Genomic DNA, 18,580 nt, shown 5'->3' with positions numbered 1-18,580 from the left:
ACTCTCCCTCTCAACCATCAAGTCTCTAACATTTTCCTTCCTCCTCAAGGCTTTGCATGCATCTTGAACCTCAAGAGCATACAGGTTCTTAACTCGTGAACCGATCTGTTTCACCTGTCTTGTGGTGATGTGTCTAATGAAAACCTTTCCCTTACAGAAGACAACATCATAGCCTTTGTCCTCCAACATCGCGACCGACACCAAGTTCTTCTTGAGTCCAGGCACATACTTCACATCTGTCAAGGTGATAGGAGGTCCATGCTCCCTCTGAAAAGCAACCGTGCCCACTCCTGAAACATTATACCTTTCGTCATCACCCATCTCTATCAGCATCTTGAGGTCTTTCTCCTCCAAGGCACTGAATAAACTTTTATCGTCGGTCATGTGGAATGAGGCTCCACTGTCAAGATACCAAACACAACCCATCATCGATGACACCATGCATGTGATGAGGGTAAAGTCCATTTCAAACTGAGAGGCTAATGCCTGACCTTCCGATCCTTCCAAGGATCCTTTCTTGGACTTCTTCGATGGGCAATTAGTCACATAATGTCCCATCTCGTGACAATTAAAGCATCTCACTTTAGACTTGTCACCCTTCTTCCCTCCATGAGAAGAATTTGTTTTGGAATGGGAAGCCTTCTCCTTCCCTTTCCTTGCCTTAGTTTGTAAGGCCAGATTTTCTTCATCATCATCCTTAGATGAAGAAGCATCTTGTGTGCTCCCCCTAATCACCTCCTGCATCAGATCCGACCACACTCATTCCCAATCTGACAGTTTATCCCTTCCATTCACAAAGTCCTGGTAGTTATTCCAACTCTTTGGAAGGCGAAGGAGAGCGAGGCTCGCCATATCATCATTGACAGTAGTTATTCCCACACTGCTAAGCTCATCTCTGCAGGTGGTGAGCTTGTTCAGATATGTTGAAATAGTATCGCCATTCTCCATCTTGATTCTTCGAAGCTTATCCTTGAGCAACAATTTCCTCTGGTCACTACAGTTCTGGTAGAGGTCCTTCAATGTCTTCGACATTGAATATGGAGTATCCTTCCTATGGAGACTCGAGACAATATGGTCTCGAACTCCCTCGAGGATGATTCGTCTCGCCTTCGCCACACACTTCTTCCACTCAGCCAACTCTTGTGCATTAGTTGAAGCTGGCTTTTGGATTTCTTGATCAATGAAATCCTTCAAGCCATTGTCTTCTAATACAACCTCCATTCCATCTTTCCATGATATGTAATTCAAGTTACCTTCCAAGGCATACTCGAGTCTCAAGCCATAGAACGCCTTTGGCCAACCTTGAAGTATGATAAGAATTCGATTTGCACTTGCAACCCTGAACTTCAAACTTCGAATTCTCTCCTTCGTATATTGTTCATAGCTCCGATAAACTTGGCTCCGATAACATGTAGAAATTCTGCAAATTCTCTACAAATCTCGCTCTAAGACCATGCAGAAAATCTGACTCTAGATTAACCCGATAATGCAATATAAATCAAAGAAAAATACTATAATCTACTTCTACTATCAATTTGCATAAGGTTAAAGATTGAGCAAGATCGAGTTGAACAAATATAACCAAAAGAAGAAGAATCAATCACCCGAGACACGTGAAAATACTTTGGGGAAAGCTTGAGCTAAAAAACCCCACTATCGTTATTATCATACAAGGTGGAAATACATCAAGAATTATACAAAGCCTTAGCTCTCACAGCTAGCGAGCTCTCAGTACTATCCTCCTGGATGCTCACAGGCAAACCTGGCTTCTCACAAGCCTTCCTCTCTGAGCTCCAAGCTCCTATTTCCTTGCGGTTTTCCTAGTGGATGATTCTCACCTCACCAAGTGAAACACTGCTCTAACACATTGTCAAAACTACGCAATCCTCAAGGAACCTTACCTTGACGACATGCATTTTGTTTATAGGAAAACACATGCAACTGATAGTACATTGTCCTTGAATTTAATCTCAACTGGGTTTTTCTCTGAATAGACATGCATGAGTTTATGATGAGGGAATCTTCAGTTAACTGAAGTACAGTAGTTGAGTGCATGCATGCATCAACTAACTGTTAACTCTCTATTAGTTCCTCAAACAGTTTGGAACTAATTTAACTGGACTTAACTCAGTAAACTGAACTAACTAATTATAACTCTAATATAACTCAATCTTATCTCCTTAATTAAGGGATAATCTCCTTAATTTAAGGGACAACTGTTACATGACTTCAAAAAGACTTCTAACTTGAATTTCTCCAACTAATTAATCCATAATGAATTAATTAATTATTTCCATGCAGCTGGTGAGACTAAATTCGATTTTAATTCACAATTTTAATTCAACGACAAATTAAAATTGGGATATTCTGGATTCTATTTTTATCATTTCTTCTTGCTGTTTTCAACAAAGTTCAGTAAGCAGATCACAATCTTCTCCTCGGTGGTGACAATCTAGGATGCAAGGAAAGAACACTATCACAATGTCTTTATAGATGTGATGATGAAGACCTCAGTGCTAATCACTATCTCAGCATGTTTGTTATGAAGAAGGTGAAGATGATACACTGATCATTGTCTCAACATAATTGTGATACTACAATAATGCAATCTCAACATACTACACATGACCTTGACACATTGATCTTGATGAAGTCAAGGTCATGAGGGAAATCTCAGTGCATTGATGAAAGCACGATGATGGTGTCAGTGAATAGTGAAGCAATGATCTAGGTGAATAAATAGCAATGATGCAATAGTGATGCAGTAAATGATTACCTCAATGGTGAAACAATGATGATGATCTCAGCAGTGATAAAGAGGACGATTGGTGTCTTGGGCTTAGAGTGACTTCATAGGTTAAGGGTCATGGTCTTGGTATTCGTCAATTGGAATCTTTATAAAAAGAGTTTTGTGTGGGTTTTCCTCTCCAAGAAGGAGAGGTTTTGGCCTTAGCAGAAAGCCAACATCATGTGTTCTTGCTTCTTTGTTTTGGTAGCTATTTGATGAACTAACAAAGATACACTCTAATAATAATAAGTGAAGACTATGTTAAGAAGAAAAGTTAAAACAACTCACAAATAGTTATCAAACTATGAAGGATCACATTAATCCTACCTGCCCTAGATTCTTCAACATGGTATCGGAGCTAAGGTGTTAAAGTCAAAGGAAGGGCAGCAAAAGATACATACAAGGATCAATCTTCAAGAATCAAAGCAATATCTTTGTCAAGATTAAAGGATTAGTCTACAACAACAAAGGCTTTTGTCTATATAATCAAGGAGACAACCTTCAACACTCTATACCACCCACAGTCTCGGTGCTATGCTATTGAGATCTTGGTGCCACAATAGGATTAAGTAATCTCAGTCAAAGAATGAAATTTTGATGTTAGATCACAAGTACTCAGAACTCAATCAAAGAATGAAGTTTCGATGTTAGATCACAAGTACTCATAACTCAGTCAAAGAATGAAGGTTCATGGTAACAGTTTTCATAGTCTTAGTATATGTCATACCACAATAATATCAATATAGAATGAAGGTGTCTGTTGATGGGTCTCAAGATGACATCGTGGCAAGCAACATCAAGACTCTATGGTTCTACACAATGCTACATACTACAAGGTTTCATGATCCACTTATGTGTTAACAAGACAATGCCATCTCAAGTTCATCAAGAGTTTGTTAATCACAAGAATCAGATGTATAAGTCGAAGTAACTTGAAGGTAAGAAGGCAAGCCTCATACAGGATCGCTTTGGCTCCCGCTCTACAACCTGCGAGATCCGCTTTTCGCTCGTTCTAAACCTGCACGAGTGCCCGCTCTCTATGAGTCCCGATCCCTGCGGACATGTCCGCCGGGAGCTTTGCTTCAAAGCTGCGGTCGGGCTGGCTGGAGCTGCTGCCCTCCATGGAGGAGTTGACTCCTCCTCAGGGGTCTTCCTCCCCTCCTTCGTCTTCCGCCGCTGAGGCCTTCAGAACCTTGCTAGCCTCTCTGCCAAAGAAGAAATCAGTGGAAGCTGCGAAGTTTGTGAAAAGACTGGAAGATATCCCTGAGATTGCCCTTCCGCCTGAAGGTCCGATTCAAGTTGCCTTGTCCCTGGAAGATCATGCCCTGGTCGGTCAGTTCATAGGATTATGGCCCTCTCTGAAATCAACTGAGAACTGGGTTGCAAGGAATTAGGCTCCGCTGATAAAAAATAAGGTAACCTCTTACTTCCTCGGAAGAGGATATTTTTTATTTGAATTCTCTGCCAAATAAGACAAAGATCTCATTTTCAAGAATGGCCCTACTTCATGGGCCCCCAAGGTCTGTATTTAAACAAATGGACGCCATACTTCGATCCGGCGGTGGATGTGCCTACAACGGTCCCGGTATGGGTAAGACTCCCCAATCTACCCGTTCACTGCTGGAACTGGGACTCTCTGAAGCATATAAGAAACTCTCTCGGGAAATTCATTGACAAGGCCAACAGCAAAGATCAGTATGACTGTGCCAGGATCTGCGTGGAGGTACATCTAGAGGTCGGACTACCAGAAGCTGTCAAAATAGTTGTAGGTCCTTGGACCCATGTTCAGAAGCTAGACTATGAACAGCTGCAATTTAAATGCCGGAAGTGTCATGTCTACGAATATTTTGCCAGAGACTGCCTATCCAAAGGGGTGGAAGAAAAAGGGAAAGAAGATGGGTGGAATCAAGCAAAGCGTCCCAAAACTTCACACAAGAATAATGTAAATGCAAACTCGAAAGCTTCCCAAGCAGGCCCAGTTCAGAAGCCATCCATGGAACGCCAAGGAAATAAATTTGAGATACTTGGATCTGAAATAGGGATCACGCAGGAGACAGAAAGCCCTAAGGAGGCCCCTTCCAAAGCCTCCCCCTCCAAAAGCATACTAGAGAGATCCAAGGAGAGGTTATCAGAGGAAGAAGAGGAATCCCAAGAGTCCGAGGAATCGGAGGAAGAAGGGGAAATAGGTGAATCTCAGTCTTCCCCCAGAAGATCTACAAGAGGACGCATGTCAGTAAAGGAAAAAAGAGAACAAGAAACCTATAAGGACAAGCTTCAGGGCAGCCAGCCAACTCTAGAGAAACTCCTAGCAAAAACCCCGAACATGAAGAAGATCCAAACCTAGAGCTCCAAGGGAGCTCACCACAGCAAAAGTAAATAATGAAAATAGTCTCCCAGAACTATAGGGGAATGGGCTCCGAAGCCAAGGAAGAAGCAATGAAAAGTTTAATAAGACTAGAAGCCCCGGACATCCTTCTCATCTAGGAGACTAAACTGGAGGATTCAGCCTTCCTCCAGGCAAGCAAAAATTTTTGGAAGAAAGAAGGAGCGCATGCAACCTCCACCCGTGGAGCCTCGGGAGGACTTGGATCGCTCTGGAATTCCAATAAGTTCTCATTAATCTCTGAGTCCCTGAACACCCATTGGATTTTTTTAAAAATGCAGCACTTAGAATCTAAGGAAATTATTTGCCTGTTCAATGTTTATGCTCCTAACAATGCAGGTGAGAAAAAACTATGTTGGGAATCTATCAAAAACTTTGCAGATCTAGAAAACTTGGAGAACACAATCATAGCCGGAGACCTCAACCTCACCCTCCTCTCGTCAGAAAAAAGAGGAGGCAGCATCGTCAGGGATCCGGCAAGAGAATTAGTGGAAGACCTCATGCAAAATTGGGATTTGATAGAAATTAAGCCGACCACGGGTAACTTCACTAGGAAAACAAGAGAGTTGGTCGGGATACATAGTGGCAAGACTAGACAGATTTTTGGTGCAAAGTTCCTTCCTCCTTCTTGGATTAGAAGCTAGAATGCGAATTCTCCAAAGCAGCATTTCAGACCACAAGCCCATCAGCCTTGAGCTATTGACCCCCAAGGATTTGGGGCCTATACCTTTCAGATTCAGCTCCCTTTGGATCAAAGAGAAAGACTTTATGGAAAAGATCAGAGACTATTGGAAAGAGCCAGTTAAGGGATCCACTTTTTTTGTGTGGGATGAAAAACTAAGAAGAGTTAAAGGCATGCTGAAAAATTGGGCTGAGACCCTGCCTAATCCTGCTGCTGAAAGGAAAAAAATACAAAGTGCTCTAGAAAGACAGCATCTCCATCTTGGAGCAACTGATATCACTAAAGATGAGTTGGAAAAGGAGGCTAAACTTCAACAAAGCTTCCACAAGGCCTGTCTAGCAGAAGAAGAATACTAGAGGCTCAAGTCCAGGAGCCTCTAGCTCAAATCCAGATACATGAATTCCTCCTTTTTCCATAAACAAGCCCGAGCCAGGAAAGGCCACAACTCCATCACTGAAATAAAAGAAGACAACTGCGTTCTGAAGGATTTTACCAACATAAAAAAGGCAGCCTCAGAGTACTTTGAGCAGTTATATAAAGAAGTTTCAGGACCTGATCTAAACACTGCCTTGTTGGACGTTATCCCTAACATGATCACCTCCACAATGAACCAGGTTCTTGAAGGAAAAATCACGCAAAAGGAAGCCAAGGAGGCTCTCTTCGCAATGGACCCCGATAAAACTCTAGGACCGGACGGTTTCATGCCCAGATTCCTCTAGACCTGTTGGCAGATTGTAGAGAAGGAGTTCTACAAAATGATACAGAAATCCCAAGACTGCTAGAAGATTGGAGGCTATACAAATTCAGCCTTTCTTTCTCTCATTCCCAAAGAGAAAGGAGCAAACACTTTTAACAGATTTCGCCCAATTTCCTTATGCAATATTGGGTACAAAGTCATAACCAAAGTGATAGCTAATAGGTTGAAAAGAATTCTTCCCAAAATCATCTCGGACAATCAAGGTGGATTTATCCATGGCAGGCAACTGGTGGACAATTTTGTACTAGTTCAAGAGGCGATTCATTCCAGCCTGCACCGAAAGGAAAAAGGTATGGTTATTAAATTAGATCTTGCAAATGCTTTTGACCGTGTTAGACATAGTTTTTTGTTTGAGGTGCTGCAAAAAATGGGGTTCGGTCAAAACTTCATCAAGTGGATTAGAGCCTGTATCTCGGAACCTTGGATTGCCCCCTTGGTGAACGGAAGGGCAGCTGACTTCTTCAAAGCCTCTAGAGGGCTGAGGCAGGGGTGCCCCCTTTCTCCACTCCTATTCGTTCTTCAGGCCTCTGTTCTCAACTTCTATCTTCAAAGAAAGCAGCAAGAACAAGACATCTCTGGCCTGTGCATAGCTAGAGGGGTTAAAAGCATCAATCATGCCCTTTTCGCGGATGATACTCTTCTGCTGGGGGCTGCAACTCCTCTTTCAGCAATCAAATTCAAAGAAGCTCTAGAAGATTATTGTAAAGTCTCAGGCTGTGTTCTAAACAACGCCAAATGCCATATCTACTGTTGGAATACTCTTGCCTCAACTGCAAGCTCCATTGCTAGATGCCTCGGTTTTGTAGTCTCAACTTCTTGGTCCTCCATTAAATATTTGGGACTGCCCATCTTCCATAAAAGGGCCTTGAGTAAAGATTGGTACCCACAGTTAGACAAATTTAAGACAAAAATGCAGGCCTGGGGGTCCTCCTGGCTCAATATAGCTGGAAAATCGGTCCTCATTAAAGGAGTACTCAGCAACCTTCCTCTATTCAAATTTTCGGTTCTATTGGAACCTGTGGGAATCATCAAAAAGGAACTAATCAGAATGTTTTTTTGGAAAGGAGGTAAGCAAAACGAGAAGAAAATTTCCCTAATGAATTTAGAAACAGTCACCAGACCAACTCAGGAGGGAGGCCTGAACTTCAAAGATCTCAGTGCTCAAAACTTAGCCATGGGAGCCAAATTGATTTGGAAAATCATAGCTCCAAATCCTGGTTGGGTGCAAGTTGCGTTGTGGAGGAAGTACTTTAGAGGACCGAGACTCAGATGTCTGGATTAGCCCAAGAATCACTTCAACTCTCCTTTCAGCAGGTTCATCAGCAGAACTAGTCCGTTGATAAGGAATAATTCCTATTGGATTCCAGGCAATGGAAAACACCTTCATCTCTGGAACGACAGCATGCTAAACAGACCTCCGCTGGCAGAATCGAAAGGCATGCCTGAGTTACAACGTTGGATGTCTAAGGCCGGCATAAACTCACTGTGGGATCTCTCAATTTGGAAAGACGATGAGTGGTCGGGTTGGAAACAGCTCCTAGTCCCACCCGACTTACACCCTGATCTGGAAATGCTAATCACGCAGTTACATGGATTGGCTCCAATTCAAGTTAGCAAGAAGGACGTGAGAGGCTGGGGAACAAATCGAGCAGGCTATTCTGTAGCCCAGGGATATGTCAAATGCCTTGAGAGGCCCCACGTGCCTCCCAATCCTGCTCCCTGGGTTGGCATCTGGAAAATTCCTTCAATTCCTAAGGTAGATCATTTCTGCTGGCTTCTCTGCCACTAGAAAATTCTAACTGAAGACAGGCTTCAGAAAAGGGGCTTCTACGGGCCTTCTAGATGCTCCCTTTGTAAGGAAAACTTAGAATCCGCCTTCCACCTCATGATTGAGTGCAAGTTCGCAGCCTCCATATGGCAAGAGTTGCTTGTATCCTGGAATTTTAAATTCACTTCCCCTCCACAGTCTCGAAACTATTTGCAGGATGGATGGCCAGATACCCAGGCTCGGCTCCAAAAAATAAAACAATCAGGTCAGCATGGAGTGCTCTGCCTAAATTCATCAGCTGGCAAGTCTGGCTGGAAAGGAACCGAAGGATTTTTCGAAATAAGGAACAGGACTTCAGAATAGTGGCCAATGCAACAAAATATCAGCTAGTTGAGTGGCTGGAAGACAAAGGAGACGACACAAATTTAAGCCAGCAAGACATAGAGCTGGGAACTGCTCTCAATTTCAAATTTCCAAAAGCGAACAACTCTTCTCCTCCTTGCAAAGAATGGCAAGTCAGGGAAAATAAAGTTGATTTTAAAATCTGGATGTCTAACCAAACTCTTCCATCCCTCTTCTTCGATGGGGCTTCCAAAGGGAATCCAGGTACTGCTAGAGCTGGAGGTCTCATCATAAATCCAGATGAAACAGATGTACACAATTTTGCTTGGGGATTAGGCCACTCCTCAAGTATTCAAGCTGAAGCGACGGCCCTTTTCCAAGGAATCAAATTCCTTAAAGAGCTAGGCTACAAGGAAGCAAATGTCTTTAAAAACTCCCATGTGATCATTCAAGCAGTGGCAACCAACTCCAATCCAGTGGACCTACAGCTTGCAAGGATAATCTCAAGGATCAAAGACATGGCAAAATCCCTGAATCTGAAATACTTCCATGTTTTGAGAACAAATAACAAAGAAGCAGATAAGGAGGCAAACAAGGCAGTCCACTTAGATGTCGGTTCTTGTCTCAGAGATAATGTAATCCTTTGGGATCCAATCCCTTAAAGTGCCATGTTCTTTTTCTTTCTTCTGTATCAGTTTGTTTGTATTTTTCAGCTTGGGAAATTAGCAGCAGAAGTGCACTATATTAAATGTAAAAAGAGGAGCCTGCTAAGAGTAGGTGTAAATTTTTCTCTGGCTGAAAAGTCACGTAGAACTCTACCTCTTCCTTTGTAACCGAATTTGTGGCTCTTTCCCACTCAGATAATGAAGTCCGATAACCATTTTTGTAAAAAAAAAGAAAAAAAGAAGGCAAGCCTCATACCATTATATCAAGGATCTCATCTGGAGGAAGGATCAATGCATCTGCTTCAACCATCATCAAAGTAATCAAGTGGAAGAGTTCATAATCAAGTTTGGTTAAATGACTTCATGATTGCAAGGAGATCTATAGGTTGGATGCGTCATCAAAGATCCTTGCATGGAACAAGGAGGATTGTCATAATCCTCACAGATAAGAGAAGTCTAGTAAACATACCAAGGAAAGAGGTCTCCTTTAAATTCATGGGAGAAAACTCTTAAGGTTCTCTCATCCCTTTGTAGCAAGAAAGGAGACATCACAAATATGTATGATAAACTTTGTCTCTAAAGGTGCAATGTAGAAGATCACATGAAATCTGATCTACATAAAAGTAAAGGGTATCAAAGGATGTAGGATATCTTCACAAGGTATCATCTACAAGATCTAGGAAGGAAGATAACCATCATTGATCTATAATGCACAAACAGATAATCAAGGTAACAAATATCCATGGGATAAGAAGGTTACCACATTTGACAACTTATGGTCTCTATGCTAAATAAAGAAAGACAATTTGATGGTAAGCGTATTAAAGGGTAAAGGACTAAACCATGTGCAGGAAGGAAAGGGAAGCTTGGTCCTTGTTGTGCTCCACAACAACCCCCCATTTCATATCATCTTTACTTATAAATATTAACGTATGAAATGGGTCCCTTTAAAATTTAATTTGGTATCAATACTATTATGATCCAAAAAAATCCAATAAATGAATAAATGCACTTTATAAAACTTTCTGGGCAAACCCTTAAAAGAAATCATGTAATGATTTATCATTGCGATAAAGTGATCGCAAGATCGCATATCGCAATGATACATGAATTATAATTAAGCACCCCAAAAGTTTTCCGCCGATGCGCATTCGTCGCATTCGACGATCGGCGATATTCCATGAATATGTTATAATGCCCCATGCCAATATTCCCGACGCTATATGCATTCGGCGCATTCGGCGATCGGCGACACGCTACGACAGTAGTGATGTTCCCAAAGACTTGTCTCGATGCGATGCGCAATCGGATATCGGCGGTAATCTCACTCAAGTCTTATCGCGCTCAAAGCTTTTCGCCGACGCGATATCGCGTTCGGCGATCGGTGATATCCAATACACACCATTAAAGCGCACTAATCACACCCCCGATTGCGATCCGATGAAGTGCGGTTTTCGACAAAGAGCCGTTAAATGATTGGATGGTGCAATTCATTTGTAATAAAAGCTGGATCGCTCACACAATCCTTCATCTATGCTCAACCGCCAAAACGTCCATTTAAGGCTTAAGTGAATCGTTCACCCAAATAACGATATAATGGGCATTTAAGGAATGACAGATTGAAAACGGCTAATTAATAAGATCATGTCCTAAAATCTTTTTACGGATTGTATCCGCGCCCATTTTAAAAGCTAAATCCTTCAGTTACGCATCTATCCATATGTGCTGTATCACTTAAGAGTTTTTCATCACTATCTTTGTATTACGCCCAATTTCCTCTTTGTGCAGAATTCATTCGCAGAAGCTAGGCCTGAGAAGACGGGAAAGAAGTCTAAGAAGACTGCAGGTGCTTCCGCAACACCAACTGCAGGACAAGCGGCCGCAAATAAGAAGAAGGGACTAATATCCGATACCACATGCACGGGGCTCACCAGAGTGACTTGGCAGGGCACTTATAACCTAATTGAAGCTGAGCAACCAGAAAAGATAGTGTCAGAAGCTAGTGTGGACTTACTCAAGAAGTCTGATGCAACTCTCAAAGATTTGGCTGACTCTTTCCTTCACAGGATAGCGGCCAGAGAACAGATTCTTCCCTATACAGACGTTGTGCGATGGGCGATTGAAGAAATCCCCATATTGGACAGAACTTTTAATACCAGAGATGGAAGGATTTTCGGATCATTCAAGCCAGATGACCTAAGGCAAATGTATCATTTGCCTGAGCAGAGAAAATATATAACAAAGCCTTCTTGGAGAAGTTCTCAAGCGAGAACGAGATCGAATCTGAACCTATCAAGGATTGGAGGCAAAATCCCAACAAACACAAGCACGAATCCTCCAGTAAGTACTCGGTCGATTCTTTGGCTTCTCCTTATTGTTATGCGGGGATTATGATGTGTAGGCTGTGGGGATTGCATGATTCTGCCAATTTTACCATTGAAATGGTTACTTTAATGGAGGCAGCAGTAAACAGTTGGATTATGGATTGGGCTACTATTCTTTCGGATAAATTAGCAGTAGTTGTTCGTGATTTTAGATCTCAGACTGTTGTTTCAGAAAGGAAAATGCCCCCGTTCTACTATAGTGCATATATCTTAGACACTCTTTGTTTCAATTCCGAATTTCCTGTTCTCGGGTGGAGGTGGACTGCACAGGACCCTTCACCCATTCATATATATCATCAAAAATTGTGGAAGTCTTCTTATAAAGACCACCTGTATCAAATCTGTAATGGTTTCATGGTGCCCATTTACTATTCCATTTTTGATAAACCCATTTCAAAAATTTCCTATCAAGCTTCCTTTGATTTACCAGCAGTAGCAAGTTGGTTTGGAGAAGAAAATTTCACCTATATCAGAGTTTTCGACAGTAAAGCCGACCCACATGTTCTTCCTCTATATGTTCCAGATAAGCTGCTAGCAAGGGAGATTGCATATCAGATCATGGCTGAGAGTACTACACAGACTCTCAAAATAGAAAAGAAGAAAGGATGGCCATCTTTTCCCTTCAGATGTGGCGTTTATACTCTGCATGATCTTAAACATGCAGAAAAGGAAGCCACGAAGCTTCAGTCTTTAACGCTGGCCACGATCCCAAACAGACCATACGAACCAAAAAAGACTGCTTACAATGCATTAGAACATGCCAAATTAACAAGGTTTGAGCATCAAAAGGATATGTTTGATGACCTGTTCGTTGCCTCCGAAACAATAGGTCATGTTAAAGAACTCACTAGGATGCGATATAATGATGAGGGATTAACTGAGTTCAATAAACTCAGAGAACAGAGGTTGCAAACTCTGCCTCTGGATTTACTGGCAACAACCCCAGCAACATCATCAAGCCGACCTGTTCAAGAACAGGAGGAGCAGCAGAAGAAGCAACAGGCAGAAAGACAGAGAAAAGAACAGTCGGAAAGGCTAAAGAAAGAACAAGCCGAGAAACAGCAGAGAACACAAATGGAACAAGAAGAAAGAAAGAAGAAAGAACTGGCAGATAGGCAGAAAAGGGAGCAAGAAGAACAGCAAAAGAAGGAACAGGAAGAAAAAGAGGAGCAGCAGAGGAAAGAGCAGGAGAAAGAGCAGCAGAAGCAAACCACTGACGTCAATGTAGACACTACCATAGACCCCAAATTATTACAAGAATGGCAGCAATTCCATTCCATTATCAGTGGATTGGAATGTTCAAAAGATGGGGATACTTCTAAGACAAATGATACTCAGGATGTTACCTCTCCTCAGGTTCCAAGTGGAACCAGCGGCCCACCAAGTTCTAAAGAAGTTGAAGTTATTCCAAAAGACCCCTCTGACCAGATTATTCTACAGATAGAAGATATCCCGCCATTGGATGTTTTCTACAGCCCAAGACACAGGGCAGTTGTAAAGCGTTCGAGGAAGAGACGAAGGATTGATCAACCTTCTATCTTCCCCGAACAAACGGTCACGGGTAATGTAGTATGGAAGGAGGAATTGGATCCATCCGATGACTTAACAAAGCTATCACAGTATGCAGGCGCTTATTCGGCAGCAACAATTGACAAAGCATCGGAGGTGAGCCTTCTATTGAAGAATAAGGACCAAGAAATCTTTGCGTTACAGGCAGAATTGGTTGAAACAAGGCAAAGGGCAGCACAAGCCGAAGAACAGTTGCTGGCGCAACAACAAGAGAACAATCAGTTGACTCAGCAATTGCAAGCAGAAAGGCAAAGGATCGATCAGGGTGCGATCCAGAAACAAAAAGAATTGTCGGAGGCGTTGGAAAATTTGAGAGTGGCGAATGAGCAAATGATAAAGACCAAAGATGAGCAAATTGCTCAAATGTCATCGCAACTTGAAAAGATGAAGGGTGCATCGCAGGTAAAAGAGTTTAAATCAGAGGCATTATTGATAAACAGTGCATTGATATCTCAGGTCAGACTCTTATGTCAACAAATCGCTCAAGCTGAGTCCCTATGTGAGCTAACTACAACAGTAAATCAGCAGGTAGAAAAGGCCATAACTGAACTAGATCAAGCAGACGAAGCCATTACTGCATATCTTGACTGGCAAGATACTGATTTGGGAAAAGCAGCAAAATTGCCCAGGATTAATGAAACACAGAAAGATATACTTTTCACAGAATGGCACACTCAAGTGATGAAAGCAGAAAGGGCGGCTTCAAGATGTAAATCAACCGCCAACAATCTAGTGGATCTAGTCAATAACACTCTTTACCTGGCCAATATGATTTCTCAATGTACACCGGGAAAGATAACAACTCCAAATACATTAGAGCAAACATGCTACCCTGAATTAGAAGAAAAAGGAAGATTAATCGCTGGAGTTAAAAGCTTATCCTTAGATGCATATTGGCTCTTTTTAATCAAGCCACATACACAGAGATCTGCCCTAAAGTGCCTTACAGACGCAATCGGGTGTATAATTCCCGATATCCAAGATGCCACCTACGCTGCACAGCTCAGTTCGCGCCTCAACAAACCTCCGGAAGTTGAGCCAATGCTTGCAATTAATCAGCTCAGATTCAAAGGAAAGCAGCCGACTTAATGAGTCACCCTCCCGCTTGCCAGATCGCCAGCCAAAACAGGATCAAGAGTTATTGATACCAGTTTAGTAGGATTTCTGTTTAGTAGATATTTAAATTAGATTAGTATTTATAGACCCTTTCATTATTTTGGAAAGGGTCGTAAAATTTTGTAACAGACTTAATAGGCTGAAGTTTGCACTACTGTGCTTCAGTCACTATTCTTTTATGAAATTGGACCAGTTGCTCTGAATTCGACATTAAATTTTTAATGCAATTGCGCACTATTGCCTTTGTTGAGGACGATTTCTGTGTTGAAGGAAGAACTGCTAATAGCGATTGATATTTGGGAATGTGCTGTAGCTCATATGGTACTTTTATCTACGTCTGAAGTCATTCTTTTTGTATGAATTGTTATGCTATATATTCTTGCTATTGTTGAATACATGCATGCGCTGTAACAACAAATCTCTATCTCAGCCCACTATTGGATGTTTTGCGATTTGCATTTTCCTTTAATCATGTATGTAACAATGATATAAATGATAAAGTGTAGTAATTTCGCTGTTATCGCTTTGTATAACTATTTATGCACAGCAATCTTTAACAATTTAATATCTATGTTTGAAGACAGAGCCATCTATATGTTTGTCTAAAAGCCCAGATCATCAAACGCTACACTTTAGAAATCGATGAAACCCCGGGGTAGATTATAGTTATTATATTCCTGCCGATAGTTGTAGTTATTCGCTTATCACTAGCATAATCTATAAGTCGCTCATCCATCCCATTTTATCTATTTTTGGGAAACTGGTCCCATTATCCCCAGTCGGAGCCACTATTCCAAACGGAAAAGGAGCTGTACTAAGGTCTGGACCGGGTGGTTTCCCCTATGTTGTTGCAGCGATTTTCGAGGCTTCAACATAATTGGCGCTAGAAGGAGGGCCTCAACTGTGAATGGCACATAAGTCCAAACCTATAAGCCATTCTAAGAGAAATTCTCCCTCCGAATCCCCTCGACCTTCCCATTTGCACACTGGTTCGCCGGTATCCAAACAAGGAGAAGGGGAATCAACTACCACTGCTCAAACCCATCATACCACAGAACAATTAAGTCTTGAATCACCTGAAGTCCAGTCTCTAATCCATAAACTTCAGAGCTTCTCGATTTCACCACAGAAATCTGAGGTATCAGAAAGCAGTGCGACTTCGCAGTTCAATCTAACTCATCCTCTCACCAGACTTCAAAGCGAAAAACTTGGTATTGAACCCACTGAGTTCCCTTTACCCAAAAGGAAAAAGGCGAAGAAAATTACTGAAGGATCTGATAGTGAAGAGCTTTCATCCACGTCCTCCATTGCATCTTCCCCTCTGCGAGGTCAACCATCCACTCCCCCATTACAAATTGTCGTTCACCAGGGATTAGAAGCCTCAATATCCCAACCTGTTCACTCCTCATCTTTGATCCCTTCCCATACATCTGGAATCCCAACAGTAGTGTCAACCACTGTCGCTATCACAATGGCAGACCCATGGACTAGGCCAGGCGCAGTCAACATGCCTGCACCATTGCATGATCTACCAGATGCTCCTGAAAAATGGCTGCCTAAATTTAACCCAGATGACGGGACCCAGGCTGAAGAACACATCAATAATTTTATGTTAGCAGTTAACTTAAAAGGAGTGACAGAGCAAGATGTCGTTGTAAGACTCTTCCCCTACACCTTACAAGGATCAGCAGGATCCTGGTATTTTTCCTTACCCTCTGGTTCAATTACCAGTTGGAACACATGCCAAGAGCAGTTTCTTACCAAATATGGAGATGATAGGTCCTTAGCTACTTTAATAAATGACCTCTCCAATCTGAGAATAGAGCATAGGGAACCAATAAAGGAGTTTAATGCCAGATTTAATAAACTCCTGAATAAAATCCCTACCGCTTCTAAACCAAGTGAACAAATTCGAAGCGAATGGTATATTACCGCCCTACCTGCCAACATAGCTATTTTTGTAGACAGGGCTGGGAAACCTACCTTAGCTGAAAACATGAGAGAAGCACTTGCTGTTGAAAAGCGCATCAACGCTCTAGAAAAGAAAGCTGCTTTGGAAGATAGAAAAGCTAAAAAAGTCTCATTTAAAGAGGATTCCAAGAAGAAAACCCCAAAGGACCTGTATGACATGGAAGGTTTACAAAAGGTCCTTAAAACGTTGTCTAACGAAATGGTCGAAATAAAGAAGTAGGTGGCCGAAACCTCAAACAAAAGACCATTTAGGACTTTTAAGAAAACTGAAACAAAGCCGCCCAATGTTATATCTAACGCAGATTCAGAGCAAGAAGAAGAGGAAGAGGGAACAACCTCACAAACCGATGATGAAGAAGAAGTAGCTGAATGCCACGGAATGTGGGATTTTATACTCCCAAACTCTGATACCGAGAATGAAGAAGAAGCCTTTCCAGTTACTACAAGAAGTAAAAGTACTTCTGAACCTGCTCAGGCAACTTCAAAGAAAAGGAGCGCAGGTGCTGCCACAACAAAGGAAAAAGTTCCCCCAAAGAAGTCGCCTGTAGTAGTTCCCCAAAACCAGCCTTCAACTTCTAATTCTCCTTCAACATCCAAGACATTAGTGGTATCTGATTCAATGGAATATAACATTGTTGATGACATGAAGAAAACTAAGGCAAATATAACTATGTTTGAACTTAGTAAATTAAAGCATCAACAAAAATTACTTTTTAAAGAATTGAATGCTGTTCCCTCTACTCCCCTTCCCAGTGCAAGAGCTGCCAACGATTCAGGCCAGCCTCCTGCAGGTATGGTTGAAGCTACCGATTCAGTTCTAAATGGAGATAGATCGAATTCTCATACTCCACCCTTCCTGCTTACCTATGAGATTTATAACAGAAACCTGCACAACTGTTTAATTGATTCAGGGGCATCATCTAATATAATGCCAGCTTCAGTTTGCTCTAAACTGAACATTGAACCCCAGAAGTCTGCTATTCATATTGTACAGTTAGACAGGACTAAAGTGCAGGTTGTGGGAGAAATTAATTCCGTAACCATCAGATTGTCTGCCGATCCCAGGATTGTACAGAGGATAGATATCTTAATTGCTGACATACCTGAATTCTACGGTCTAATTTTGAGCAGAGATTGGTCCGAAAAACTGCATGGGTATATTTCCACAGATTGGTCACATATGTGGCTTCCCTACAAGGGAAAGCCAAATCAAATAAGGATCGATCGAGAGAAGCATATGACCCACACAGTTACTGAATTTGAGCAAGAAAACCAACCTGTGGCGTTCAACAACAACATTTTGGGGAACTATTCATCAGAGTCATTCTTTGGCAACTTTGTTGCCCAACCATCTCCTTTTTCAGTCAATCATTTTACATCTCAGATTGAAAATTTTTCACAAACTGATAAGTCCAGATGTTTTAATGATGCTGAGGAAAATGTAAATATTTTTGTTAATACTCCTTTATTTTGGTCTTTATATTTTGATGGCTCTAAGTCCAGCGAAGGCTCAGGAGCAGGTTGCATTTTGGTTAGTCCACAAGGGGAAAAGACAATGTTGTCCTGTAGGTTAGAATTTGACTGCACTAACAACACAGCCGAATATGAAGCTTTAGTCCAGGGATTATATAAAGCAATCGGCCTCGAAGTGCAATATTTAAAGGTATTCGGCGATTCGGAAATCATTGTCAAACAGGTGAGGAATGCAATTCATTGTCTTTCAAGTCACCTCAATCATTATCAATCGCTAGTACAAGATCTTACCTCACACTTTTCAGCATTTAACATTTCTTCCATTCCTAGGTCACAAAACTCGGCAGCTGACCTACTAGCCAATGTAGCTTCTAAGCTTCTACCTTCTGAAGACTATAGCCTTGATAGATTTTCTGTAGAATTACTTTTTAGGCCTTCAATTCCCGACAATGTCACTAATTGGAGAGTATTTAACCATGATGAAGATATATTGCAGTTTCTAACTTCTGAAAAGTCCTATGACAATCAAGTTATTGAGGAAAATGACCATGATCTACAGATGAAAGAAACACCTCAAGAAAATTCAATTCCTAAACCAGTGGTAAAGCTCGAAGATCTTTATGATATCAAAGACAGGTTTAAACCTGTAATTAATGCAAAGCTTCAAAGTTCTACCCTTAGG

At 41.6% G+C, this 18,580-nt stretch overlaps 1 protein-coding gene across 1 annotated transcript; it reads left to right on the top strand.

Moving 5' to 3' along the window:
- Nucleotides 1-8,599: 8,599 nt before the first annotated feature.
- LOC149161450 (uncharacterized) lies at nucleotides 8,600-9,382 on the top strand. The gene has a single exon (XM_089434886.1). It carries the CDS (start codon nucleotides 8,600-8,602, stop codon nucleotides 9,380-9,382), a length of 783 nt encoding a protein of 260 aa, XP_089291012.1.
- The last annotated feature ends 9,198 nt before the right edge of the window (nucleotides 9,383-18,580 follow it).

This window comes from Pinus tabuliformis, chromosome 5_2 (assembly GCF_031772625.1).
Source record: "Pinus tabuliformis cultivar Carrire ecotype Pingquan chromosome 5_2, CPIR1, whole genome shotgun sequence".
NCBI lineage: Eukaryota > Viridiplantae > Streptophyta > Pinopsida > Pinales > Pinaceae > Pinus > Pinus tabuliformis.
The sequence above is the reverse complement of the archived record's forward strand: the minus strand, read 5'-3'. Positions and strand labels throughout refer to the sequence as shown.

Bases quoted from the DNA above. Each gene is read 5' to 3' on its own strand.
- LOC149161450 (XM_089434886.1), top strand. From the start codon at position 8,600: ATGGCCAGATACCCAGGCTCGGCTCCAAAAAATAAAACAATCAGGTCA.